Below are 24619 nucleotides of genomic sequence, written 5' to 3' on the forward strand. Positions count from 1 at the left end.
TCCGCTGCAAGGCTCAGCCGCAAGAGACCAAAAGGAGGGACCGCATCTCCACTCCCTTTTTGCTAGATGGACATCGGCCAAAGTATTGAGCCAGGTCTCTTGCAAAAATAAAATCTCAGCATCAAACTCACTGAGCAAAAACAAGGCAATATCACGAGCTCTTGCAGATTTCACGCTGGCGACATTAATGGTCGCCACCTTTATCAGAGCGGGTACTGCCATCAGGATGATTGGGGTAGTCGTTTCTTAACCTCCACCACACTCTCATCACTCGAAACAGCTCTCTTTACACTATGTGACTCCCCCTCATCCATAGATGGTAAAGAATTAGATAAATCCGACACCAACTCCTCCCCTGATAAAACAGAAAATGTGTTACCAAGAGGAACCCCTCCTGGCTCTAACTGTAAGGAAGAAATGACCGCTTTACTGGTCTTCCTCTTCTTCTTTTTCTTCCTCTTTGTCCTCTCCCACCCCTCATCATCCGAATCCTCCACAACAGAGGGTGAGACATGGGACATGGACACCCCTCCCTCAACCCCATCGACCCCACCACCATCCAGCACCCCTGCACCCTCTTGGCCGCGTTTGCGGTGTCGAGAGACAGGGACTGGAGGTGGAGTAGGCCGAGGGGGAAGATCCACTATACCCGCCCCCCCAGCAGCTTCCGCTAGTCTGGAGGATCTACGCACAGTAGATGTAGAAAAAACAGGAGGGACAGACTCAGGGACCACATCACTAGAGGAAACAGAATCTGACACAACAGACACAGGAAGGACAGACTCAGGGACCACCTCACTAGGGGAAACAGAATCTGACACAACAGACACAGGAGGGGCAACAACAATTTCCTCTCTAACTTCAGCTGCTTCATCTTCTTTATCAAGCCTCTGCAGCTCAGTCTCCAATCCTGGCAAGTTATGCAGTGCCTCTGGGCACTGGCTATATGGATGACCCAGCTGCTGGCACAAATTGCACCGAATCTGGGTGCATTCTCTGGCCAAATGGCCTAAATCCTGGCACAGTGAGCACTTCTTGTGGGTGCAGGACGATGCAAAGTGGCCTTTATCACCACATTTATTACACACCTTAGGCTGACCTTGGTAGAAAATGGTCAGCCTATCCCTACCCAGAAAGGCTGAGCAGGGAAGGTGCTGAACTACATCGCCCAGCACCCCCAATTTTAGTGACACTGTCCAGGCCCCTGTCCATATCCCATGCTCATCAAGGACCTTCCGCAGTGGAGTGAGGACCTCGCCATATCGGCGTAGCCATACTAATAAATCAGCCTCTGGTATGGATTCGTTACGCACCAAAATGGTCACTGATTTTATCAGAGGCTGCCTTGAGATCACTTTTGGCACCAAACCACTCCACTGCTGAAGGCCCTTGCACCTCCTATATCTCTCCCAGAAGAGATCCAAACTTTCAGGTTTTACAAACGACAAATCAAATTCATAACTCCCCACCGGGCAAATTAAAGCAAAAATATCACAGGCTTTAAACCCCATTTCCAAAATCAACTCAGCCACCCTCCCCCTTACTGGTGGAGTTCCATCCCCCACCCACCTCAATTGTACCACATTCCTCCTCCTATACCCACCAAACCTCCCTGAATTTTGACTAATAACAGAATTCCCACCACCCACCCTGGTGTGACTCCCCAAAGCTGAAGCATAGCTTCCCACATTCCTCCTAGCAGAAAATCCATCAGTTTTTTTTAAATTATCTGACACACACTTAGCAGATAACGATTGCACAGATTCGGGATTGATCTGTGCAATCGAATCTTTCCTCTGCTGAGCAGGAGGAGAAATGTCATTTTTATTTTTCCCAGCATTACTAACCCCTTCACCACCACCCACCACATTCATTGCTTTAACATTAATGTCATTTTTTATACTTGCTGGGATATTTATTATTGCTGTTGTCTTCACAGCAGAATCCATAGTTGCTGCTGCACTGGTAAGAACTCCAGCTGTCATCTTCTCTTCCACTAGGACAGGGTTTTCAGCTGTGGAAATAGCATTCTGTTTTAACACAGCAACAGGTGAAACATTGCAGGAGACTTCCATAGCTGCTTCCACTTCACTTCCAACACTATGTTGATCCCCTCCCCCACCAGCAATCAGCTGGTCAATCAGCACTGGAAGACTGGGAGGCTCAGGTGAACATGAAGCATGCTCTTTGGAGCTGGCAGCCATTTTGCTTGCTGTGGGACTACTGGTCTCAGCCAGACCAGCAAAATCCATGCCTGGGGTGTTTAATGCAGGTCCATCCACATTCATCTGATGGTCCGGGGATTCCACCGTCAGGGATTTTCCTTGCATGTCTGTCGGTTTCTCCACAGCGGTAACTCCAATAGGTAGCTGTATGCAGAGCTCCTTCTCACCTGGGACACCATCCACTACAGCAGATGGGGCAGACATGTTGGATGGCAGCATGGTGTACTGGGATTTCTCCACCATTACTGGCTTTGCTGGCTTGTATCTCCTCTGCCCATCCTCAGGGATTTCTGATGGATCATCAGAAAAGACAAACTTGTCTGCTTTCAGGGGTGACTCCATCTGCTGGATGAATGTCAGGGATCCATGTCCACTCTCAACCCCCTGGCTGGTTGCCGCTGGTGATTCCCAGTTCTGGCACGGGGGAGAGGTGCAGAGGCAGATGGAGCCTGGTCATCCATTAACGGAGGCTGCTGATCCTCAGAACTTGCTGATGCTTGGCTGGTAAAACGCCTCTCATTGTCAAACTTTTCTTTAAATGCTCCACTTCTGTCTTTCAGCCTTTCCAATAATAAAGATTGTTCCTTTACCTTTTCTTCCAATTCCTGTAACTCAGGCTTCATGGCTGTGCGATTTTTACTCCAGGCCTGGAAATACTTAGTTTTGAAGGATTTGTGTTCAGCCTTCAAAACTTTAAGTTTTTCTTCCGCTCTCCCAATCGCCCTAAAACGATTGATAACCTTCTGGCTGAAAGTATTCACAGAGCTTCACTTTTCCCACATTTTGTGATGTTACAGCCTTATTCCAAAATGGAATAAATTCATTATTTTCCTCAAAATTCTACAAACAATCCCCCATAATGACAACGTGAGAGAAGTTTGTTTGAAATCTTTGAAAATGTATTAAACATTAAAAAGGAAATAAATCCCATGTACATAAGTATTCACACCCTTTGCTCAATACTTTGGTGAAGCTCCTTTGGCACCAATTCCAGCCTCCAGTATTTCTGAGTATGATGCTACAAGCTTGGCACTCCTATTTTTGGGCAGTTTCTCCCATTCTTCTTTGCAGGACCTCTCAAGCTCCATCAGGTTGGATGGGGGAGGGTCGGTGCTCAGCCATTTTCAGATCTCTCGGGGTTCAAGTCTGGGCTCTGGCTGGGCCACTCAAGGACATTCACAGAGTTGTCCTGTAGTCACTCCTTTGTTATCTTGGCTTTGTGCTTAGGGTCGTTGTCCTGTTGGAAGATGAACCTTCGCCCCAGTCTGAGGTCCAGAGCGCTCTGGAGCAGGTTTCCATCAAGGATGTCTCCGTACATTGCTGCATTCATCTTTCCCTCCATCCTGACTAGTCTCCCAGTTCCTGCAGCTGAAAAACATCCCCACAGCATGATGCTGCCATCACAGTAGGGATGGTATTGGCCAGGTGATGGGCGGTGCCTGGTTTCCTCCAGACATGACGCTTGCCATTCAGGCCAAAGAGTTCAATCTTTGTTTCATCAGAGCAGAGAATTTTGTTTCTCATGGTCTGAGAGTTCTTCAGGTGCCTTTTGGTAAACTCCAGGCGGGCTGTCATGTGCCTTTTACTGGGGAGTGGCTTCTGTCTGGCCACTGTAAGATTCTGGTACCTCCGGTACCCTTAATCACCACTTTCCTCTGTAATGCGTCCCACCTTTCTCTTCAGGTGGTACGCATATACCTTTAAGAATGATGATGTCACTGCTGAGCGCCGCAGAGCGGCTATTTCAACCGCCGGCGGTCTCACTCACATTGTTCATTCAACCTGCCTTGTTACCCACATGCTTTCAAGCCTGTCTCTCGATCGGAACCTCCAGCCATTCCCTTTACCTGGAGCAGACCGGAACCTCGCTACTGATCCCTGTATCTCGCTACCGGATCATTCCTCATCTACTGGACCTCTCTAACTACTAACATTACAAGTGATAAGTACCCCGCAGGGGAAACCTCCATAACCTTATTGCACTATCTACTTATGCACATTAAGGACTGTTACTACCTATCTATACTATCCTATCATCTTCACTGTTACATAGATTGCTAGCTCTTCAGCCTACTACCATCTATCATCTGCACTGCTGCATAGATTGCTGGCTCTCCTGTCTACTACTATCTATCCTTGCACTGGGTTAGTCTATCCTGTATTTGTCATCTGCTGTCCTCACCACCTGTTAGCATACTCGATACTAACCTATCTGCATTCCTAATACCATCTTGAACTCTCCTGTACAAAACCTATCAAGTGATTACCATCCTTGTCACTGTTCACACCTGTCCCTTCAGCACATCACCTTCATACTATCATATACATACTATCACTCCAGGAACATCTCATTGAGTGTGTATATATCTGTATGTTGAAGCTGACAGGCCCACAGTGATGAGTCCTGGAGAGTTGGATCTGGTATTCAACACATCTCTACATGACTACTGAGTGGAGATTTTGCAGCTGCAAATCCAGCCAATACTAAAAACGCAGGAGCGTTACAGCCACTCCCACACAGGCCTGATTAGTGGAGTGCTGCAGAGATGGTTGTTCTTCTGGAAGGTTCTCCTCTCTCCAGAGAAACGCTGGAGCTCTGTCAGAGTGACCATCGGGTTCTTGGTCACCTCCCTGACTAAGGCCCTTCTCCCCCGATCGCTCAGATTGGCTGGGCGGCCGCTCTAGGAAGAGTCCTGGTGGTTCCAAACTTCTCCCATTTACGGATGATGGTGGACACTGTGCTCATCGGGACCTTCAATGCTGCAGAAATGTTTCTGTACCCTTCCCCCGATCTGTGCCTCCATACAATCCTGTCTCCGAGGTCTACAGACAATTCCTTGGACTTCATGGCTTGGTTTGTGCTCTGACATGCACTGTTACCTGTGGGACCTTCTATAGACAGGGGTGTGCCTTTCCAAATCATGTCCAATCAACTGAATTTACCACTGGTGGACTCCAATCAAGTTGTAGAAACATCTCAAGGATGATCAGTGGAAACAAGATGCACCTGAGCTCAATTCTTAGTGTCATGGCAAAGGGTGTGAATACTTATGTACATGGGATTTTTTTATTTTTAATTTTAAATACATTTTCAAAGATTTCAACCAAACTTCTCTCACGTTGTCATTATGGGGGAGGGGTTTGTAGAATTTTGAGGAAAATAATGAATTTAATCCATGTTGGAATAAGGCTGTAACATAACAAAATGTGGAAAAAGTGAAGCGCTGTGAATACTTTCCAGATGCACTGTAGGGGGCACCACACTGGCCAACCATGTAAGGGGGTCTGCCTCCACCTTACCACCAATCTAAAGGGGCCCTTCTGTACCGGCCAATATAGGGGCACTACACTGACTACCAATGTGAGAACACGCTAACATCTCCATGGTCTGTATTCCTTTCCTGGTCATTATTATTTCATTATTATCACCGCAAACAGGTTTATCGCATACAGCGGCTTGAATTTAAACGCACTAAGTACCCCCCATCCCCCATCCCTCTATTAATTCTAATATCCGCAATTTACTCTTCAGTTATAATTATAGTTATTAGCGGAGCTCCCTGGGGGTTCCTTCTACGGCTCTTCCTTTTAGAAAGGCTGATAAAGGCGGAATTCTAGGAACATTCCAGACGCACGGCTCATCATACAAACCCAACACACCGGATAAGGGTCCTTATCCAATAAAAGGACATTAATTATCAGCGGAGTCCAATCAGATTTACCAATTACAGTCACATGGATGAAAATAAAGACCTCTATATCCCTATATACCCCATACTGAGGACAGCTGGGAAAATAGACCCCTATATACTCCATACTGAGGACAGCTGGTAAAATAGACCCCTATATACCCCATACTGAGGACAGCTGGGAAAATAGACCCCTATATACCCCATACTGTGGACAGGTGGGAAAATAGACCCCTATATACCCCATACTGTGGACAGCTGGGATAATAGACCCCTATATACCCCATACTGAGGACAGCTGGGAAAATAGACCCCTATATACCCCATACTGAGGACAGGTGGGAAAATAGACCCCTATATACCCCATACTGTGGACAGCTGGGATAATAGACCCCTATATACCCCATACTGAGGACAGCTGGGAAAATAGACCCCTATATACCCCATACTGAGGACAGCTGGGAAAATAGACCCCTATATACCCCATACTGAGGACAGCTGGGAAATAGACTCCTATATACCCCATACTGAGGAAAGCTGGGAAAATAGACCCCTATATACCCCATACTGAGGACAGCTGGGAAAATAGACCCCTATATACCCCATACTGAGGACCCCTATATACCCCATACTGAGGACAGCTGGGAAAATAGACCCCTATATACCCCATACTGAGGACAGCTGGGAAAATAGACCCCTATATACCCCATACTGAGGACAGCTGGGAAAATAGACCCCTATATACCCCATACTGAGGAAAGCTGGGAAAATAGACCCCTATATACCCCATACTGAGGACAGCTGGGAAAATAGACCCCTATATACCCCATACTGAGGACCCCTATATACCCCATACTGAGGACAGCTGGGAAAATAGACCCCTATATACCCCATACTGAGGACAGCTGGGAAAATAGACCCCTATATACCCCATACTGAGGACAGCTGGGAAAATAGACCCCTATATACCCCATACTGAGGACAGCTGGGAAAATAGACCCCTATATACCCCATACTGAGGACAGCTGGGAAAATAGACCCCTATATACCCCATACTGAGGAAAGCTGGGAAAATAGACCCCTATATACCCCATACTGAGGACAGCTGGGAAAATAGACCCCTATATACCCCATACTGAGGACCCCTATATACCCCATACTGAGGACAGCTGGGAAAATAGACCCCTATATACCCCATACTGAGGACAGCTGGGAAAATAGACCCCTATATACCCCATACTGAGGACAGCTGGGAAAATAGACCCCTATATACCCCATACTGAGGACAGCTGGGAAAATAGACCCCTATATACCCCATACTGAGGACAGCTGGGAAAATAGACCCCTATATACCCCACATCTCTCCATAAACAGGACCTGCCACGGCCCATGCTATTTCAAGGGATGTCGTTCATCCCCTGTGATAGCAATACAGAGGTAAAATAAATAAATAATAATAAAAAAAAAAATGTGTAAAGCCCCCCCCCCCCCCCCGTCCCACCGTGCGTACACACAAATGCAATACGTTACTCCCGCACGCATATGTAAACATATCCCACACATGTGAGGTATTGTCGCGAACGTCAGAGTGAGAGGAATAATTCTATCACCAGACCTCCTGTGCCCCTCTATACTGGTAACCTGTAAAGACATTTAAAGTGTCGCCTAAAGAGAATTTTAAGCTCCGTAGTTTGCTGCTATTCCTTAGGCAGACGCAATTTTAAAGCGTGACACGTTAGGTATCTATTTACTCGGTGTAACATTATCTTTTACATTATACAAAAAAATTGGGCTAACTTTACTGTTTTTTTTTTTTTTTTTTTATTCATGAATGTGTTTTTTTTTTTTTTTTTTCAAAAAATTTGCGTTTGAAAAACCACTGCGCCAATTCCGTGTGATATAAAAAATTGCAACACCCACCATTTTATTCTAAAGGGTCTCTGCTAAAAAAAAACAAAATATGTAAAGTTTGGGGGTTCAAAGTAATTTTCTAGCAAAAAAAAAAAAAGTAGATTTTTACATGTAGGAGTGAAGTGTCAGAGTGCTTGGGAAGGAGGTGGTTCATTAAAAAAAAAAAAAAAAAAAAAATCTTTACAATCACTAAGAAGTAATGGAATCGCAAACAAGTCCCGCGTTTTGTAGCAATTTGAAATCCTGGACAGAATTGTGGCGATTCGGCCCACGATCGGGTGTGAACGGAGCCTAAGTGCCGGTTCACATTAGTGCAGCTGCGGAGATCGCATGTAATTCGGAGAGCACTGCTCCTTAATTACATGCGATCTCATGTGCGGATGCGAATTCAGCCATACACTTTGTATGGCTGAACTCGCACTGCACCCGCACCAAAGACGCACAGGACCCTTTTTTTCAGCCGCATCAGGATCGGATCGCACAGTGGTTTACACTTGTGCGATCCGATCCTGTGCGAACTGTCAGATCGCACTGCGATATGCGATCAAACTGGGGGTGTCGTTAACATTTAATTGACACCCCCTGCATATCGCATATGGCAGTGTGAACTGCCAGAGGTGCGGATGTGATGCGGGAACAGGCTGCGAATTCGCAGCGTCCCCGCATCGCAAAAGTGTGAACGGAGCCTAAAACAACAAGTGACGCATTTTACATATGTGGAAGAAATATGTGGACAGCGATGTATCGGATTGGTTCTCGAAGATTTGATGATCTTTCTTTTTGTTACATTTGTATTTCATTCCTTACATTGTTTCATGTTGTCTCATTATTTCTATTCTCATAAGAAGAGCTTTCCCAGGCTGTAATTTTTGTCATTTTTCTGTTTAAGTGCCGGATCACACATATGCGATGCTGGAAACCTGCGAATTCACTGTGGGCTCCCGCATCGCATTCAAATCGCAGGCAGTTCACACCTCCATATGCGAATCGCTGGGGGTGTCAATAAAAAGTTAATGACGCCCCCAGATCAGTTTGCATATCGCATTGCGAACTGTCAGTTCAGACATGAATCGGATCGCATAGGTGTGAACCAACATGCGATCTGATTCTGGTACGGACCCAAAAAAGGGTCCTGTGCGAGTTGTGTCCGAATCCAATGCAAATTCAGCCATACAATCTGTATGGTTGAATTCGCATCGCACAGACATCGCATGTAATTTTCAGAGCAGTGAGCTCCAAATCACATGCAATGTCTGTTATCGCTAGACTGAGAACTGGGACTAAGTCCCGGTTCACACTGGTGCAATACGGGAAAGCCTGCGATTCAGTGCCGGTGCTCGCATCGCACCTAAATCGCACACTGGTTCACACTAACATCTGGGACCCCTGGGCATGTGAATGTAAAGTTAATCACACCCCCAGATTGCAATGTGAACTGTCAAATGGTGCAGGTATTGGATCGCATAGGTGTGACAACCCATGCGATCTGATTCCAGTGTGGACCAGAAAAAGGGTCCTGCACCAATTTGGTGCGAATGCGATGCGATTTCAGCCGTACAATTTTGTATGGCTGAATTTGCATTGCACAGACATCGCATGTGATCTGCACAGCAATACGGTGCGAATCACATGCAATATTTGTGATTGCACAAGTGTGACCCCAGCCATAATTGTATTATTTATACGTTAAGCACTGTATTAGGCCACGAGTTAGCGACACTGCATTTTTTCACGCATTCTTGTGGCGCACTTTTAAAGCCGCACTATTTTGAATGGGCCTCCCTCCAGTCTAGGCACACACATTAGAAGCTCATGTACCACATTTTGGTGTTGTGTGTTTTTCTGCATGACAATCGCACAAAAATCACACTGTTTGGGGTGCCATTAGTGAGTACGGAGCACCCCCTCCCCCTCCGACACCCTGACAATGGTGCGATTGAGAAGCACAGCTGTGCACGCATGTTTATCCTTGCGCTCAGGACGAGCGAGAGACAATCTGGAACAGAACTTGGGAGTTTTGGCAACAATTTACAGAACTGAACAAATCCTGCCAGGAACATCGACAATGAGTGGGAATTATACATCCCATAATCCTACAAATCACCAAAATCCCCCCAACATCCCAATTGTAACTGATAATAAATGTCTCTGTGCTGTGTAACTTCTCTTCTCTCTCCCAATTAGAACAGAGCTGGGAAGAAATGCGTATTAGAAATGTGCGCAAAACCGCTCCGCGTTTCTCCGCGTTCCCACGCTACACACACAGGGCGGTCCAATCACTTCAATGGGCGGCCCTACGTGCGGCAAAGTAGCTTATTTACCTATTTGCCACATTGAACCATGTGTGTATTTTACCACTTTCTGCTTGCAGCATTTACTGAATTACACAACTCTGCGTGCGATTCCAGAATCACAGCAAAATTGCAACACACTTGATGTCCTATAAAAACAGCTAGAGTTACATTCTGAGTGAGGAGAAGGAGTACATTGTACAGGGGGAGCACATTGTACAGGGGGAGCACATCCTACAGGGGGAGTACATTGTACAGGGGGAGCACATCCTACAGGGGGAGCACATCCTAGAGGGGGAGCACATTGTACAGGGGGAGCACATCCTACAGGGAGAGTACATTGTACAGGGGGAGTACATCCTAGAGGGGGGGTACATCCTACAGGGGGAGCACATTGTACAAGGGGAGCACATCCTAGAGGGGGAGCACATCCTACAGGGGGAGCACATTGTACAAGGGGAGCACATCCTAGAGGGGGAGTACATCCTACAGGGGGAGCACATCCTACAGGGGGAGCACATTGTACAGGGGGAATACATGCTAGAGGCGAAGCACATTGTACAGGGGGAGTACATCCTACAGGGGGAGCACATTGTACAGGGGGAGCACATTGTACAGGGGGAGCACATCCTACAGGGTGAGCACATTGTACAGGGGGAGTACATCCTACAGGGGGAGCACATTGTACAGGGGGAGCACATTGTACAGGGGGAGCACATCCTACAGGGGGAGTACATTGTACAGGGGGAGCACATCCTACAGGGGGAGCACATTGTACAGGGGGAGCACATCCTAGAGGGGGAGTACATCCTACAGGGGGAGCACATTGTACAGGGGGAGCACATCCTACAGGGGGAGCACATTGTACAGGGGGAGCACATTGTACAGGGGGAGTACAGAGATTCAGAAATTGATCAGACTGATGTGACTGGGGGGAGGGGACATTAGAGTGTAAGCTCCTCTAATACAGAGACTGATGCGACTGTGGAGGAGGGGGCATTAGAGTGTAAGCTCCTCTGGTACAGAGACTGATGTGACTGGGGGGATGGAACATTAGAGTGTAAGCTCCTCTGGTACAGAGACTGATGTGCTGTGGGGGAGGGGACATTAGAGTGTAAGCTCCTCTAATACAGAGACTGATGCGACTGTGGAGGAGGGGGCATTAGAGTGTAAGCTCCTCTGGTACAGAGACTGATGTGACTGGGGGGATGGAACATTAGAGTGTAAGCTCCTCTGGTACAGAGACTGATGTGCTGTGGGGGAGGGGACATTAGAGTGTAAGCTCCTCTGGTACAGAGACTGATGTGACTGTGGGGGAGGGGGACATTAGAGTGTAAGCTCCTCTAATACAGAGACTGATGCGACTGTGGAGGAGGGGGCATTAGAGTGTAAGCTCCTCTGGTACAGAGACTGATGTGACTGGGGGGATGGAACATTAGAGTGTAAGCTCCTCTGGTACAGAGACTGATGTGCTGTGGGGGAGGGGACATTAGAGTGTAAGCTCCTCTGGTACAGAGACTGATGTGACTGTGGGGGAGGGGACATTAGAGTGTAAGCTTCTCTGGTACAGAGACTGATGTGACTGTGGGGGAGGGGAACATTAGAGTGTAAGCTCCTCTGGTACAGAGACTGATGTGACTGTGGGGGAGGGGACATTAGAGTGTAAGCTCCTCTGGTACAGAGACTGATGTGATTGGCTCAGTGATCTCTGTACAGCACTGCGGTATATGTCAGAGTTATATAAATAAGCTCCTCTGGTGCACACAGTAATGGTAATGAAACAAACAAATGTATTTTTGTTCCCAGTGTTGGGCACAGTTGGGGGTTTTCTATGCTCCACGTTTGCTCCGGGGGGACACTGAAGACCCTCGGGCTGGTTTTCGGCTGGTTTTGGGATAGCCATGCTATGGGTGATGAGGGTGAACATTGAGCAGTCGCTGTGATTTGGGGGTCATTCTCATACAGCATTTGGGGGTCTCCATCTCTCTTCCTGGCTGGAAGGTTGGAATGGAAATCTTGTATCATTGTTGCAGTGAGCCTGAACTGCGGCTTCTGTCTGCAATCACTCAATATTCCTTCTCTCTTTCTATTCGCAGTGTTCTGGATGATGAGAGTAGTAGTCTTCGGCAGCAGAAACTTGACAGACAGGTGAGTTGATGACATTGGAGAGACCTTCATCATCTCATCCTCCATTTCACCACTAGGGACGCCTCACCCGTTCCTGACATTTGGAATATAATTCAGAGTATTCTTCATCTTCATCTTAATACGATGGATTATTATTCGCAGGTCACAAATTTAGGCAGCTGAAAATGTTTTATTCATACAGTGGGGAAAATAATGATTTGATCCCCTGCAGATTGTGTAAGTTTGCCCACTTATAAAGAAATGGCGGGTGTATAATTTTTATCATCGGTGTATTTTATATGATAGAGACAGAATATCAACCAAAAATCCAGAAAACAATCACATGATACAAATGTTCTAAATGGAGTTGCAGTTCAGTGAGTAAAATAAGTATTTGATTCCCTACCAACCAACAATAATTCTGGCTACAGTAGGTGCTCATGTGGTACACAGATTTGTCCTGTCAATGTAAGAAGGAGCTCCTAACGACAACTTGTTATGTGTATAGAAGCAGGGCCGGTGCTTCCACTAGGCAAACTAGGCAGCCGCCTAGGGCGCATTGCCACCTAGGGGCGCAGCCAGGAGTCGGCACTCTCTCTTCATCATAAATTATTATTGTGAGCTGAGAGGAGAGGTGGCGGTAGGGGAGGAAGAAGGGACAGGGAAAGATGCCAGGTGTCTTGGGCAGTGGCGGAACTATCAGGCCCTGGCTTTCCACCACTGTTGGAGGGGCCCTAAGAGGCAGGAATGGAGCCCACCAGAGTGCGGCCTGCATGATGATCCTCTTCAGCTTGAGCTGAAGGGCCTTAACCCCAGGGAGGAAGTGACTCTGCACTGAGCTGGTAGGCAGCCGTTCATTTCCCTGGGTTGGTATTAAGCAGGGAGCTGAGGAGAGCTGAACCTGAGCCGGAGCTCGGCACTGGGGGGCGGAACCTTTACTGGGGCAGAAGCGACGAGGCACCGGAATGGTCTGAGGAGGTTGGTGATGAAGGAGGTGCGGAACTCTCTGACTGCTGCTTTTCCCTCCACCAGGAGCCGGTTGGAGCCGTGGTGAGCACTGTGGTCCAGGAGAGGAGCGTCCTGGGAGAAGGAATCAGCAGGATCACTGTGAAGGAGGGCAGAGTGGGGGCCACTCTCTTCATACCACCTAGTTAGTGTCCCCAGAACAGGGGATCGGTGTCCCTGGGTGTTACATGGAGCATCCCTGGTATGAAAGGGAATCGGGGTCCCCAGGTGTGCCATGGGGAATCAGAGTCATCAGGTGTGACATGAAGGATAGGGGTCACCGGGTGTAACAGGAGTTTGGGGTCACCAGGTGTGCCATGAGGAATTGGGGTCCCTGGGTGTGCCATGGGGGATTGGGTTCCCCAAGTGTGACACGGAGGAACATCAGGGTCTCCAGGTGTGACATGGAGGAACATCAGGGTCTGACATAGAGGAACATTGGGGTCACTGAGTAAGACAGCATGACATGGAGGAACACGGGGGTCCCTGGGTGTGACATGGAGGAACATCAGGGTCAGTGGGTATGACAGCATGACATCGAGGAATATTGGGGTCCAAGGGTGTGACATGGAAAAACATCAAAGTCCCTGGGTGTGACACGGAGGGACATTAGGATCCCCGGGTGTGACATGGAGGAATATGGGGGTCACTGGGTATGAAAGCATAACATGGAGGAACCATCGGATCAGGGTCACTGGGTTTGACATAGAGGAGTTTTTAACCCCTTCCCTTTTTCTTTTTTTTTTGGGGGGGGGGGGGGGGGCGCAAGTAGCTGGTCTTGCCTAGGGCATAAAATAGTCTAGCACCGGCCCTGTATAGAAGACACCTGTCCACAGAATCTCTTTCTTCCATTCAAACCTCACCATCATGGCCAAGACCAAAGAGATGTCCAACGAGGTCAGGGAGAAGATTGGAGACCTGCACAAGGCTGGAATGGGCTACAAGACCATCAGCAAGAAGCTTGGTGAGAAGAAGACAACTGTTGGAAGAAATACAAAACAACCATCAATCGCCTTCGGACTGGAGCTCCATGCAAGATTTCTCCTCATGGGGTGAGGATGATTATGAGAAAAGTGAGGGATCAGCCCAGAACTACACAGGTGGAGCTGTAAATGATCTCAAGGCAGTTGGGAGCACAGTCCCCAAACAAACCATTGGTAACACAATACGCCGCCATGGATTGAAATTCTGCAAGGTCCCCCTCCTCAGGAAGGCACGTGTACAAATCACATCTGAAGTTTGCCAATGAACATCTAAATCATTCAGAGAAGGACTGGGAGAAAGTGATGTGGTCAGATTAGACCAAAATTGAGATCTTTGGCATTAACTGGACTCAAGGAAGAAAAATGCTGACTATGACCCTAAACAGTGGCGGCCCCCCCCAAAAAAAAGAAAGAAGAAAGATTTACAAAAAAAAAATGTAGTGCTGGGTATGGGGGGGGGGGTTGAGGTTTTTGACTGGCCGACTGGCGCTCTTCAGGGGGTCATCGGGGCGCAGAGCAATGCGCCCCGACACTCCCCACTTTTCTGATGTCCGGGCTGTGATTGGTCCAGACTCCAGCCTGGACCAATCACAGTAGGACATCATCTGGTCACGTGACGTGTGGGGCGGTGCACCGCCCCGGCGTCACGATCACCGATTCCGCCTTCCGGCTTCCGTTCCTTCCCGCAGGCCTGAGCAGTGTGTCGCAGCGTCCCGTCCGCTCATCCATCCATGATGATATATATAATGATATCTGCACACTCTGGTCTGGGCCCGGCCTGGGTAACTTAATATTATTCTTGCACCGTGACCTGCCTTTACCTACCTGTTCTGGCCTGGCCTGGGTCCATCCGTCCATCCATCCATGATGATAATGATATCTGCACACTCTGGTCTGGGCCCGGCCTGGGTAACTTGATAAATCTTGCACCGTGACCTGCCTGTACCTACCTGTTCTGGCCTGGCCTGGGTCCATCCATCCATGATGCCTTTACATTGACCTGTGCCATCATGCCTGTACATTGGCCTGTGCCATCATGCCTGTACATTGGCCTGTGCCATCATGCCTGTACATTGGCCTGTGCCATCATGCCTGTACATTGACCTGTGCCATCATGCCTGTACATTGTCCTGTGCCATCATGCCTGTACATTGGCCTGTGCCATCATGCCTGTACATTGGCCTGTGCCATCATGCCTGTACATTGACCTGTGCCATCATGCCTGTACATTGACCTGTGCCATCATGCCTGTACATTGTCCTGTGCCATCATGCCTGTGAATTGACCTGTGCCATCATGCCTGTACATTGACCTGTGCCATGCCTATACCATCACCTGTGCCATGCCTATGCCATCATCTGTGCCATGCCTATACCATCATCTGCGCCATACCTGTGCCATGCCTGTACCATGACCTCAAAGTCATGCAATTTTTTTACCACGTTTTTTGCCGCGAAGCAATACCTATTACATTTTTCTTTTTACGCCCCCCCAAAATTTTTGAGCACCAGCCACCACTGCCCTAAGAAGAACACCATCCCTACAGTCAAGCATGGAGGTGGAAACATGATTCTTTGGGACTGCTTCTCTGATAAAGGTACCGGCCGACTTTGCCGCATTGAGGGGCCAATGGACGGGGCTATGTATTGAAAATGTTGGAAAAGAACCTTCTTCCCTCAGTCAGAACACTGAAGATGGGTCATGGATGGGTCTTCCAGCATAACATTGACCAAAAACATATCGCCAAGGCAACAAAGGAGTGGCTCAAGAAGAAGCACATTAAGGTCATGGAGTCTCCAGACCTTAATCCTATAGAAAATGTATGGAGGGAGCTGAAACTTCGAGTTGCCAAGAGACAGCCAAGAAACCTTAAGGATTTAGAGAAGATCTGTAAAGAAGAGTGGACCAAAATCCCTCCTGAGATGTGTGCAAACCTGGTCACCAACTACAAGAAACGTCTGACCTCTGTGCTTCCAACAAGGGTTTCTCCACCAACTACTAAGGGGATCAAATACTTATTTTACTCACTGATCTGCAACTCCATTTATAACATTTGTATCATGTGTTTTTTCTGGCTTTTTGGTTGATATTCTGTCTCTATCATATAAAACACACCTATGATAAAAATTATACACCCGCCATTTCTATGTAAACGTGCAAACTTACACAATCTGCAGGGATCAAATCATTATTTTCCCCACTGTATATAAAAAATAACTATTAGCAGGGATGAACTTTAGTGAATACGGAATGTCAAAACGATCATCAAAATTTATGGAAATCTTGACTTTTCCCGTAAATTCTGACCTTGGCCCCGCCCTCTCTCACCTCCAACCTTTCTACAGGTCCATGAGACGGTGCATCTTATTGAAGGACATATAGGGGGCATCTACCTGTCCTGTGTGTATATGCATCTTACATCACGGGGCAGCAGGGGGGCCGGCAGTGGGTTCAGCTTATGGCTGCACGAGGCTTTGAAGGCCTCTCAGTTAGAGAGTCCAAAACCAGGTAGATGTGGGGCGACTCAGATCTTATATCCGGTAATCAGAAGGTGTTGATTGTGCTTGAATACTTAATCTTGGCACTTCTCCCACAAAGAAAGCCCCCCCCCCCCCAAGGGATTACAATCTCCTAAATTGAGAAATCGTCAGGAGCACGAGACAGTCATCTAACAGTTATCTTAGAGTCCATAATCATTTACTGCCAATAGCAATGTGATAACTCGAAAGATACAATTTACCCAACGGGTTTCGGCGGTCAACAATCCCCCTTCATCAGGGCTTGTATAAATGAAACTGACAAGGCTTCCTATAGGACTGAATCTAAACACTGCTGGGAGGCGTTCTATGTCAGGAAAAGCATAACATTGCCCCTGGATTGACAGCACACCACACGGCACCACACCTGCGCACAATCCCTGGACCAATAACTGCTGCACCACACCTGTGCACAATCCCTGGACCAATAACTGCTGCACCACACCTGCGCACAATCCCAGGACCAATAACTGCTGCACCACACCTGTGCACAATCCCTGGACTGATAGATGCTGTACCACACCTGTGCGCAATCCCTGGACTAATAGATGCTGCACCACACCTGTGCACAATCCCTGGACTGATAAATACTGCACCACACCTGTGCACAATCACTGGACTGATAGATGCTGCACCACACCTGTGCACAATCACTGGACTGATAAATACTGCACCACACCTGTGCACAATCACTGGACTGATAGATGCTGCACCACACCTGTGCACAATCACTGGACTGATAAATACTGCACCACACCTGTGCACAATCACTGGACTGATAAATACTGCACCACACCTGTGCACAATCACTGGACTGATAGATACTGCACCACACCTGTGCACAATCCCTGGACTGATAGATGCTGCACCACACCTATGCGCAATCCTTGGACTGACAGATACTGCACCACACCTGTGCACAATCACTGGACTGATAAATACTGCACCACACCTGTGCACAATCACTGGACTGATAGATGCTGCACCACACCTGTGCACAATCACTGGACTGATAAATACTGCACCACACCTGTGCACAATCACTGGACTGATAGATGCTGCACCACACCTATGCACAATCCTTGGACTGACAGATACTGCACCACACCTGTGCATAGATGTGAAAGAGAGCGAGGACTGCCAGGAACAGAGCAGCAGCGAATTAATGAAAAAAAGCCAGAACCAGGCACTTAGCATTTTCTAGATATATTACCAATGCTCACATTTAGGGTGAAAATCATCTCCTCCACATGTCCCCATAGATTGTCACAAAATGTATCTTTTCTAGAGACACAAGGTGTGTACAGTAGGCAGAAGAGCTGACAGTCTAACCACTGATTATTATTATATATGTTTATTTGTGACCGCAGCGCGCACTTTTAGAGCAGAAGCAGAAAAAGAAGCGTCAGGAGCCCCTCATGGTCCAGTCTAATGTGGACGGTCGGGCGCGAACCCGCAGGATGAAGCAGTCGGAGGAGCAGGCGCCCCTGGTGGAGTCTTATCACAGCAGCAACAGCAGCACCATATACCACGGTAAGCCTATAGGGGGCGCTGTGCAGGGGTGGGGGGCTGAATGGAAATGTTTTATAGAAGAAGAATAGGACGCAGTGGGTGGGGCTTTTGTAAAAGATGGGGTTTGTAAACCTATCTGCTTGCTTGACCAGCAGTCCCTGACTTCAGTTTGAATGTCGTTTTTCATATAGCGCCAACATAGACTGTGGCACTGTATGTTCACAGCCTGAAAATCCTTCTACTTCAGTCTCTGTGCCAGAGGAGCTTACACTCTAATGTCCTCTCCCCCCACAGTCACATCAGTCTCTGTACCAGAGGAGCTTACACTTTAATGTCCCCTCCCCCCACAGTCACATCAGTCTCTGTACCAGAGGAGCTTACACTCTAATGTCCTCTCCCCCCACAGTCACATCAGTCTCTGTACCAGAGGAGCTTACACTCTAATGTCCCCTCCCCCACAGTCACACCAGCCTCTGTACCAGAGGAGCTTACACTCTAATGTCCCCTCCCCCACAGTCACAGCAGTCTCTATACCAGAGGAGCTTACACTCTAATGTCCCCTCCCCCACAGTCACATCAGTCTCTGTACCGGAGGAGCTTACACTCTAATGTCCCCTCCCCCACAGTCACATCAGCCTCTGTACCAGAGGAGCTTACACTCTAATGTCCCCTCCCCCCGTCACATCAGCCTCTGTACCAGAGGAGCTTACACTCTAATGTCCCCTCCCCCCACAGTCACATCAGTCTCTGTACCAGAGGAGCTTACACTCTAATGTCCCCTCCCCCCAGTCACATCAGTTTCTGTACCGGAGGAGCTTACACTCGAATGTCCCCTCCCCCACAGTCACATCAGTCTCTCTGCACCAGAGGAGCTTTCACTCTTATATCCCCTCCCCCACAGTCACATCAGTCTCTGTACCAGAGGAGCTTACACTCTAATGTCCCCTCCCCCCACAGTCACATCAGTCTCTGTACCAAAGGAGCTTACACTCGAATGTCTCCTCCCCCACAGTCACATCAGTCTCTGTACCAGAGGAGCTTACACTCTAATGTCTCCTCCCCCACAGTCACATCAGTCTCTGTACCAGAGGAGCTTACACTCTAATGTCCCCTCCCCCCACAGTCACATCAGTCTCTGTACCAAAGGAGCTTACACTCGAATGTCTCCTCCCCCACAGTCACATCAGTCTCTGTACCAGAGGAGCTTACACTCTAATGTTCCCTCCCCCACAGTCACATCAGTCTCTGTACCAGAGGAGCTTACACTCTAATGTCCCCTCCCCCACAGTCACATCAGTCTCTGTACCAGAGGAGCTTACACTCTAATGTCCCCTCCCCCACAGTCACATCAGTCTCTGTAGCAGAGGAGCTTACACTCTAATGTCTCAGCCTTCATTACAGCGCAGAGCTTTTATCCTGGATGACGCGGCAGCGATGCGTCCATCAGTCCGGTTTAACGCAGCGCACGCCTGGATTCCTCGCCAATTAACCCCGCCATGGAGGTGAATTTTATTAAGCTTTCCCTCTAAATAAATAAATCATTTTCTTGAAGGAACGCCGCCGAAATCTTCCCAACAAATGACGGATTGTATTACAAATCGCCTCGTTAGGACTAATTACGCCTCAATTCCGGGCCGGCCGGGGGGAATTCTTCACCCCGGCAACGGCATCTCCCTTTCTTTGCGTATTTCTCCTGCAGGCCTCCGCGGCGGCTTTTTAATTTATTGTGGAGAGAATGGCGGCTGGATGCGGTTTTTAAGCGAGGCTCCGATCGTCTCGCTGTAATTGGCTGCATGGGAGAAGAGAAAAGACATTAAAATAACTCGGCTGTTTATTTAGCTCATTTGGGCGACTGAATGAAGATGGACTCGGAATATCAATGTCTTGGTACACAGGAAGTCATTCTTCTCCTGTAGATGGCAGTATAACCCAACGATCAGTGACTTCTTGTGTCCCTCCATGGACACAGACATCCCAGCACCCTTAAAGAGAACCTGTCTACAACCATGCAGCGGAGCCCCCACTTCCAGAGATTAACCCCTAAATGAATTCCACGGCTATTATCAGCCGAAAAATTAATAAAAAACATTTCTATGACGTTTCAGAGGATTTCATGGCACCTTCACCTTGCATGGAAAAATGGAAGTCCCTTTAACCACTTGCTGGCCACAATACGTAAATATTCCACTTTGAAGTGGTTTAGTGGGGTTATGGCTGAAGCTTTCAGCCATAACCCCGATATCAGCCGTTGGATCACTTTTAGAAGCAGCAGGAGGGGTGACCCCCCCCCCCCCCCCCACCACTCTCCAGTATTTCTCGTATAGGTGTGCGCAGGGGGTGTGCCGGATGTGCCTGGGCACACCCTAATCACCATATGTGGCGCAGATTCCCCCTGCTGATATTTCACCAAAGCCCCCCAACGGGGCTCCTAAAACAATTGTAAAAATATAAAATAATAAAAATAAAAAATGACTGAAACAGTCCACTGCCCTACTGACACCATCCACTGCTCTACTGACACCGCCCACTGCTCTACTGACACCGCCCACTGCTCTACTGACACCGTCCACTGCCCTACTGACACCATCCACTGCTCTACTGACACCGCCCACTGCTCTACTGACACCGCCCACTGCTCTACTGACACCATCCACTGCTCTACTGACACCGCCTACTGCTCTACTGACACCATCTACTGCCCTACTGACACCATCCACTGCTCTACTGACACCGCCCACTGCTCTACTGACACCGCCCACTGCTCTACTGACACCATCCACTGCTCTACTGACATCGTCCACTGCTCTACTGACACCGTCCACTGCTCTACTGACACCGTCCACTGCTCTACTGACACCATCCACTGCTCTACTGACACCGCCCACTGCTCTACTGACACCATCCACTGCCCTACTGACACCATCCACTGCTCTACTGACACCATCCACTGCTCTACTGACACCGCCCACTGCTCTACTGACACCGCCCACTGCTCTACTGACATCGTCCACTGCTCTACTGACACCGTCCACTGCTCTACTGACACCATCCAATGCTCTACAGACACCGTCCACTGCTCTACTGACACCAACCTCCGCCCTACTGACACCGTCCACTGCTCTACTGACACTGTCCACTGCCCTACTGACACCATCCACTGCTCTACTGACACCATCCACTGCCCTACTGACACCGTCCACTGCCCTACTGACACCAGCCACTGCTCTACTGACACCGTCCACTGCTCAACTGACACCATCCACTGCTCTACTGACACCGTCCACTGCCCTACTGACACCATCCACTGCTCTACTGACATCGTCCACTGCCCTACTGACACCATCCACTGCCCTACTGACACCATCCACTGCCCTACTGACACCAACCACTGCTCTACTGACACCGTCCACTGCCCTACTGACACCATCCACTGCTCTACTGACACCATCCACTGCCTACTGACACCATCCACTGCTCTACTGACACCATCCACTGCTCTACTGACACCGTCCACTGTCCTACTGACACCGTCCACTGCTCTACTGACACCGTCCACTGCCCTACTGACACCGTCCACTGTCCTACTGACACCGTCCACTGCTCTACTGACACCGTCCACTGCTCTACTGACACCATCCACTGCCTTACTGACACCGTCCACTGCTCTACTGACACCGTCCACTGCCCTACTGACACCGTCCACTGCCCTACTGACACCATCCACTGCTCTACTGACACCATCCACTGCTCTACTGACACCGTCCACTGTCCTACTGACACCGTCCACTGCTCTACTGACACCATCCACTGCTCTACTGACACCATCCACTGCTCTACTGACACCGTCCACTGTCCTACTGACACCGTCCACTGCTCTACTGACACCATCCACTGCTCTACTGCCCATCAGTGAATGAGAAACATTTCTTATTTACAAAATGTTATAACAGAAACTAATAAAAATGTTTTATTTTTTCCCCAAATTTTCAGTCTTTTCTCGTTTCTTTAGCATAAAATAAAATCACGCTCAATGTCAGTGCCGGGTCACACTTATGCGATGCGGGAAGGCTGTGAATTCGCAGACTGTTCCCGCATCGCAAATGTACATCTGGCAGTTCACACTGCCATATGCGATACGCTGGGGGTGTCAATGAAATGTTAACGACACCCCCAGTTTGATCGCATATCACAGTGCGATCTGACAGTTCGCACAGGATCGGATCGCACAAGTGTGAACCACTGTGCGATCCGATCCTAATGCGGCTGAAAAAATGGCTCATATGCGAGTTTTGTGCGGGTGCAGTGCGAATTTAGCCATACAAAGTCTATGGCTGAATTCGCACTGCACATCCGATCGCATGTAATGAAGGAGCAGTGCGCTCCGATATTACATGCGATCGCCGCACACGCGGAAGTGTGAACCGGCACTTACTGAGTTGATTCATTCATCCATTGTCTGCCTCTCTATCTCATCTCTGTTTGTCAGAAAGGCGGAATCACACTTTATTCAGGGCTTTTCTCGGCTTTCTTTCCGCATCGGAGGGGTTAACGCGGATGTGTTTTTCTTTCTTTTTTTCCCCTTTGCCACAAGAGGAAACAAAATGTCATATAAATGTAATAAAAATAAAATGATCTTTCAGACCTTCAGCCTGCGATGGCCTTTATTAATTCCCGACCGCCGCTGCCAGCCTCCGAGGGATCGCAAAGATCATCCCGCGTCTATAAATAGAGGATTCAGAGCGCAGGGTAATCTTTATAAGACACCCGATGAGTCTTCAGGATCCGAGTTATTATTTCTTTTTTTTTTGTTTGTTAAATAACTCCTGTAACGAAAGCGACCCACAGGGTACGTGCGTGCTTCCATCAGAATACTGCTTCCTCTCTTCAACATAGATATCAGATATTATATCCACCCTACATACAAGTCTAGCCAAAAACTTAGCTTGTATAAGATCTGGAACCTTTATTGAACAGACTTACACACAAGATATACCACACCAGGTCAGATGAGCCTGATTACATTATCATATGCAGAGTAAATTGTATACAGAAACATAACCTGAGCTAATTATCTAGCCATCTGAACAGAAACAATAGGTGAATGGGAATCCAGACAATGTTATAAATAACATGCTATTTAACTCAGCACTGCAACAAGGCTAAAACAAAGTACATTACACATTATCCTAAGTATAAACACAGAACACCTTATTAAACAGACAATAGAAGAAGACCCCAGTAGCAGACTGTCCATCTCCTACATTGAAGTACATGGAATCCACATTTAAGCAATGCTTTGATTATTCATGACAATGGTCTACAATAGTCTATGAGGCAAAACTCATACAATGTTCCATCATTCTGATACAGTGGAATTAATGTATCATAGATTTTTTGAGGGATATTCTGGATAAATATTATTGCCCCATTTCAAGTAATCCAAACCATATTCTCAGTGTCCATTAAGTAGTTGTCCATCATTTTATCGGTCACCCTGTGCCCCTAATAGACACAGGGTGACTTACACATAAGAGGGGCCGGGGGAGCTGAGAGAGGGATTTCCCGACCTCTCTAAGGTAAGCTGGGTTCCACAGCCCCCCCCCCCCAACCAAAGTGACTCCCTTCACAACTCCGACCAAAGCTTTTATCATTTTTCTACGGAGTGGAAACTCTACAAAAATAGACCAGAAAGGGTGCATGTGCAGGGATGGTGGAACCCCTCATAATGGGCACAGTGGGTGTACAGACAAAGGAACTCAGCACAGGGATGGTGGGAAACTGCCATTCCACTCCCTGACAGCGAGGTGTGAGGTTGCTGGTTCCTTAGCTCGTGGGCTTCCAGAAGCCAGGGGCTAGAGTTGCTTCTCTGCCCCAGGAAGGATGCTGGATCCTGGGGAGGACCCTGGCGGGGGCCCCCTGGATAGGCCTGAGACTATGGAAGACATGGAGCTCGGCCGAAGGAGGGGTGAATCCCTGCCTACCTTTAGACGGAGGACTGTTGAAAAGCTGAGGCGGATTGAGAAAGAGGAGGAGAAATTGGCAACTTTGAAAGTAGAATTTAAAAAGAAAAAGTTGTATTGTGCCAAACTGTACAGTAAGAAGAGACCGGCTCTGAGGCCTGAATTGAAGGACTTGGAGCAAGCTTTGAGGAAGCAGAAAGAGTTGGTGAGCTCTCTGAAGGAAAGCTGTGAAGCACTTCAGGAGAAATACAGGAATGAGGAGCGTTTCAGCCGTATGAGGAGAGGAGCCGTTTCCAGCATGGAGAGTGACCCAGTCAGTGAGGAGATTCAGGTACCGACAGAGTCAGCAGAGAGTGAGAAAGTGGGCCCGGAGGATGAG

At 48.2% G+C, this 24619-nt stretch overlaps 1 protein-coding gene across 5 annotated transcripts in view; it reads left to right on the forward strand.

Annotated features, from left to right (window-relative positions):
* The window catches only part of TUB (TUB bipartite transcription factor), a 212964-nt gene that overhangs the window by 146352 nt on the left and 41993 nt on the right, over positions 1–24619 (forward strand). For all 5 annotated transcript variants that reach the window (XM_082269795.1, XM_082269792.1, XM_082269794.1 and 2 more), the window contains exons 2-3: positions 12213–12264; positions 18139–18301. In XM_082269795.1, the coding sequence (XP_082125921.1) occupies positions 12213–12264; positions 18139–18301 (215 nt within the window). The remainder of the gene's footprint in view (positions 1–12212; positions 12265–18138; positions 18302–24619) is intronic.

The sequence above is a fragment of the Pelophylax lessonae genome, assembly GCF_965119305.1.
Source record: "Pelophylax lessonae genome assembly, chromosome: 10".
Lineage (NCBI taxonomy): Eukaryota > Metazoa > Chordata > Amphibia > Anura > Ranidae > Pelophylax > Pelophylax lessonae.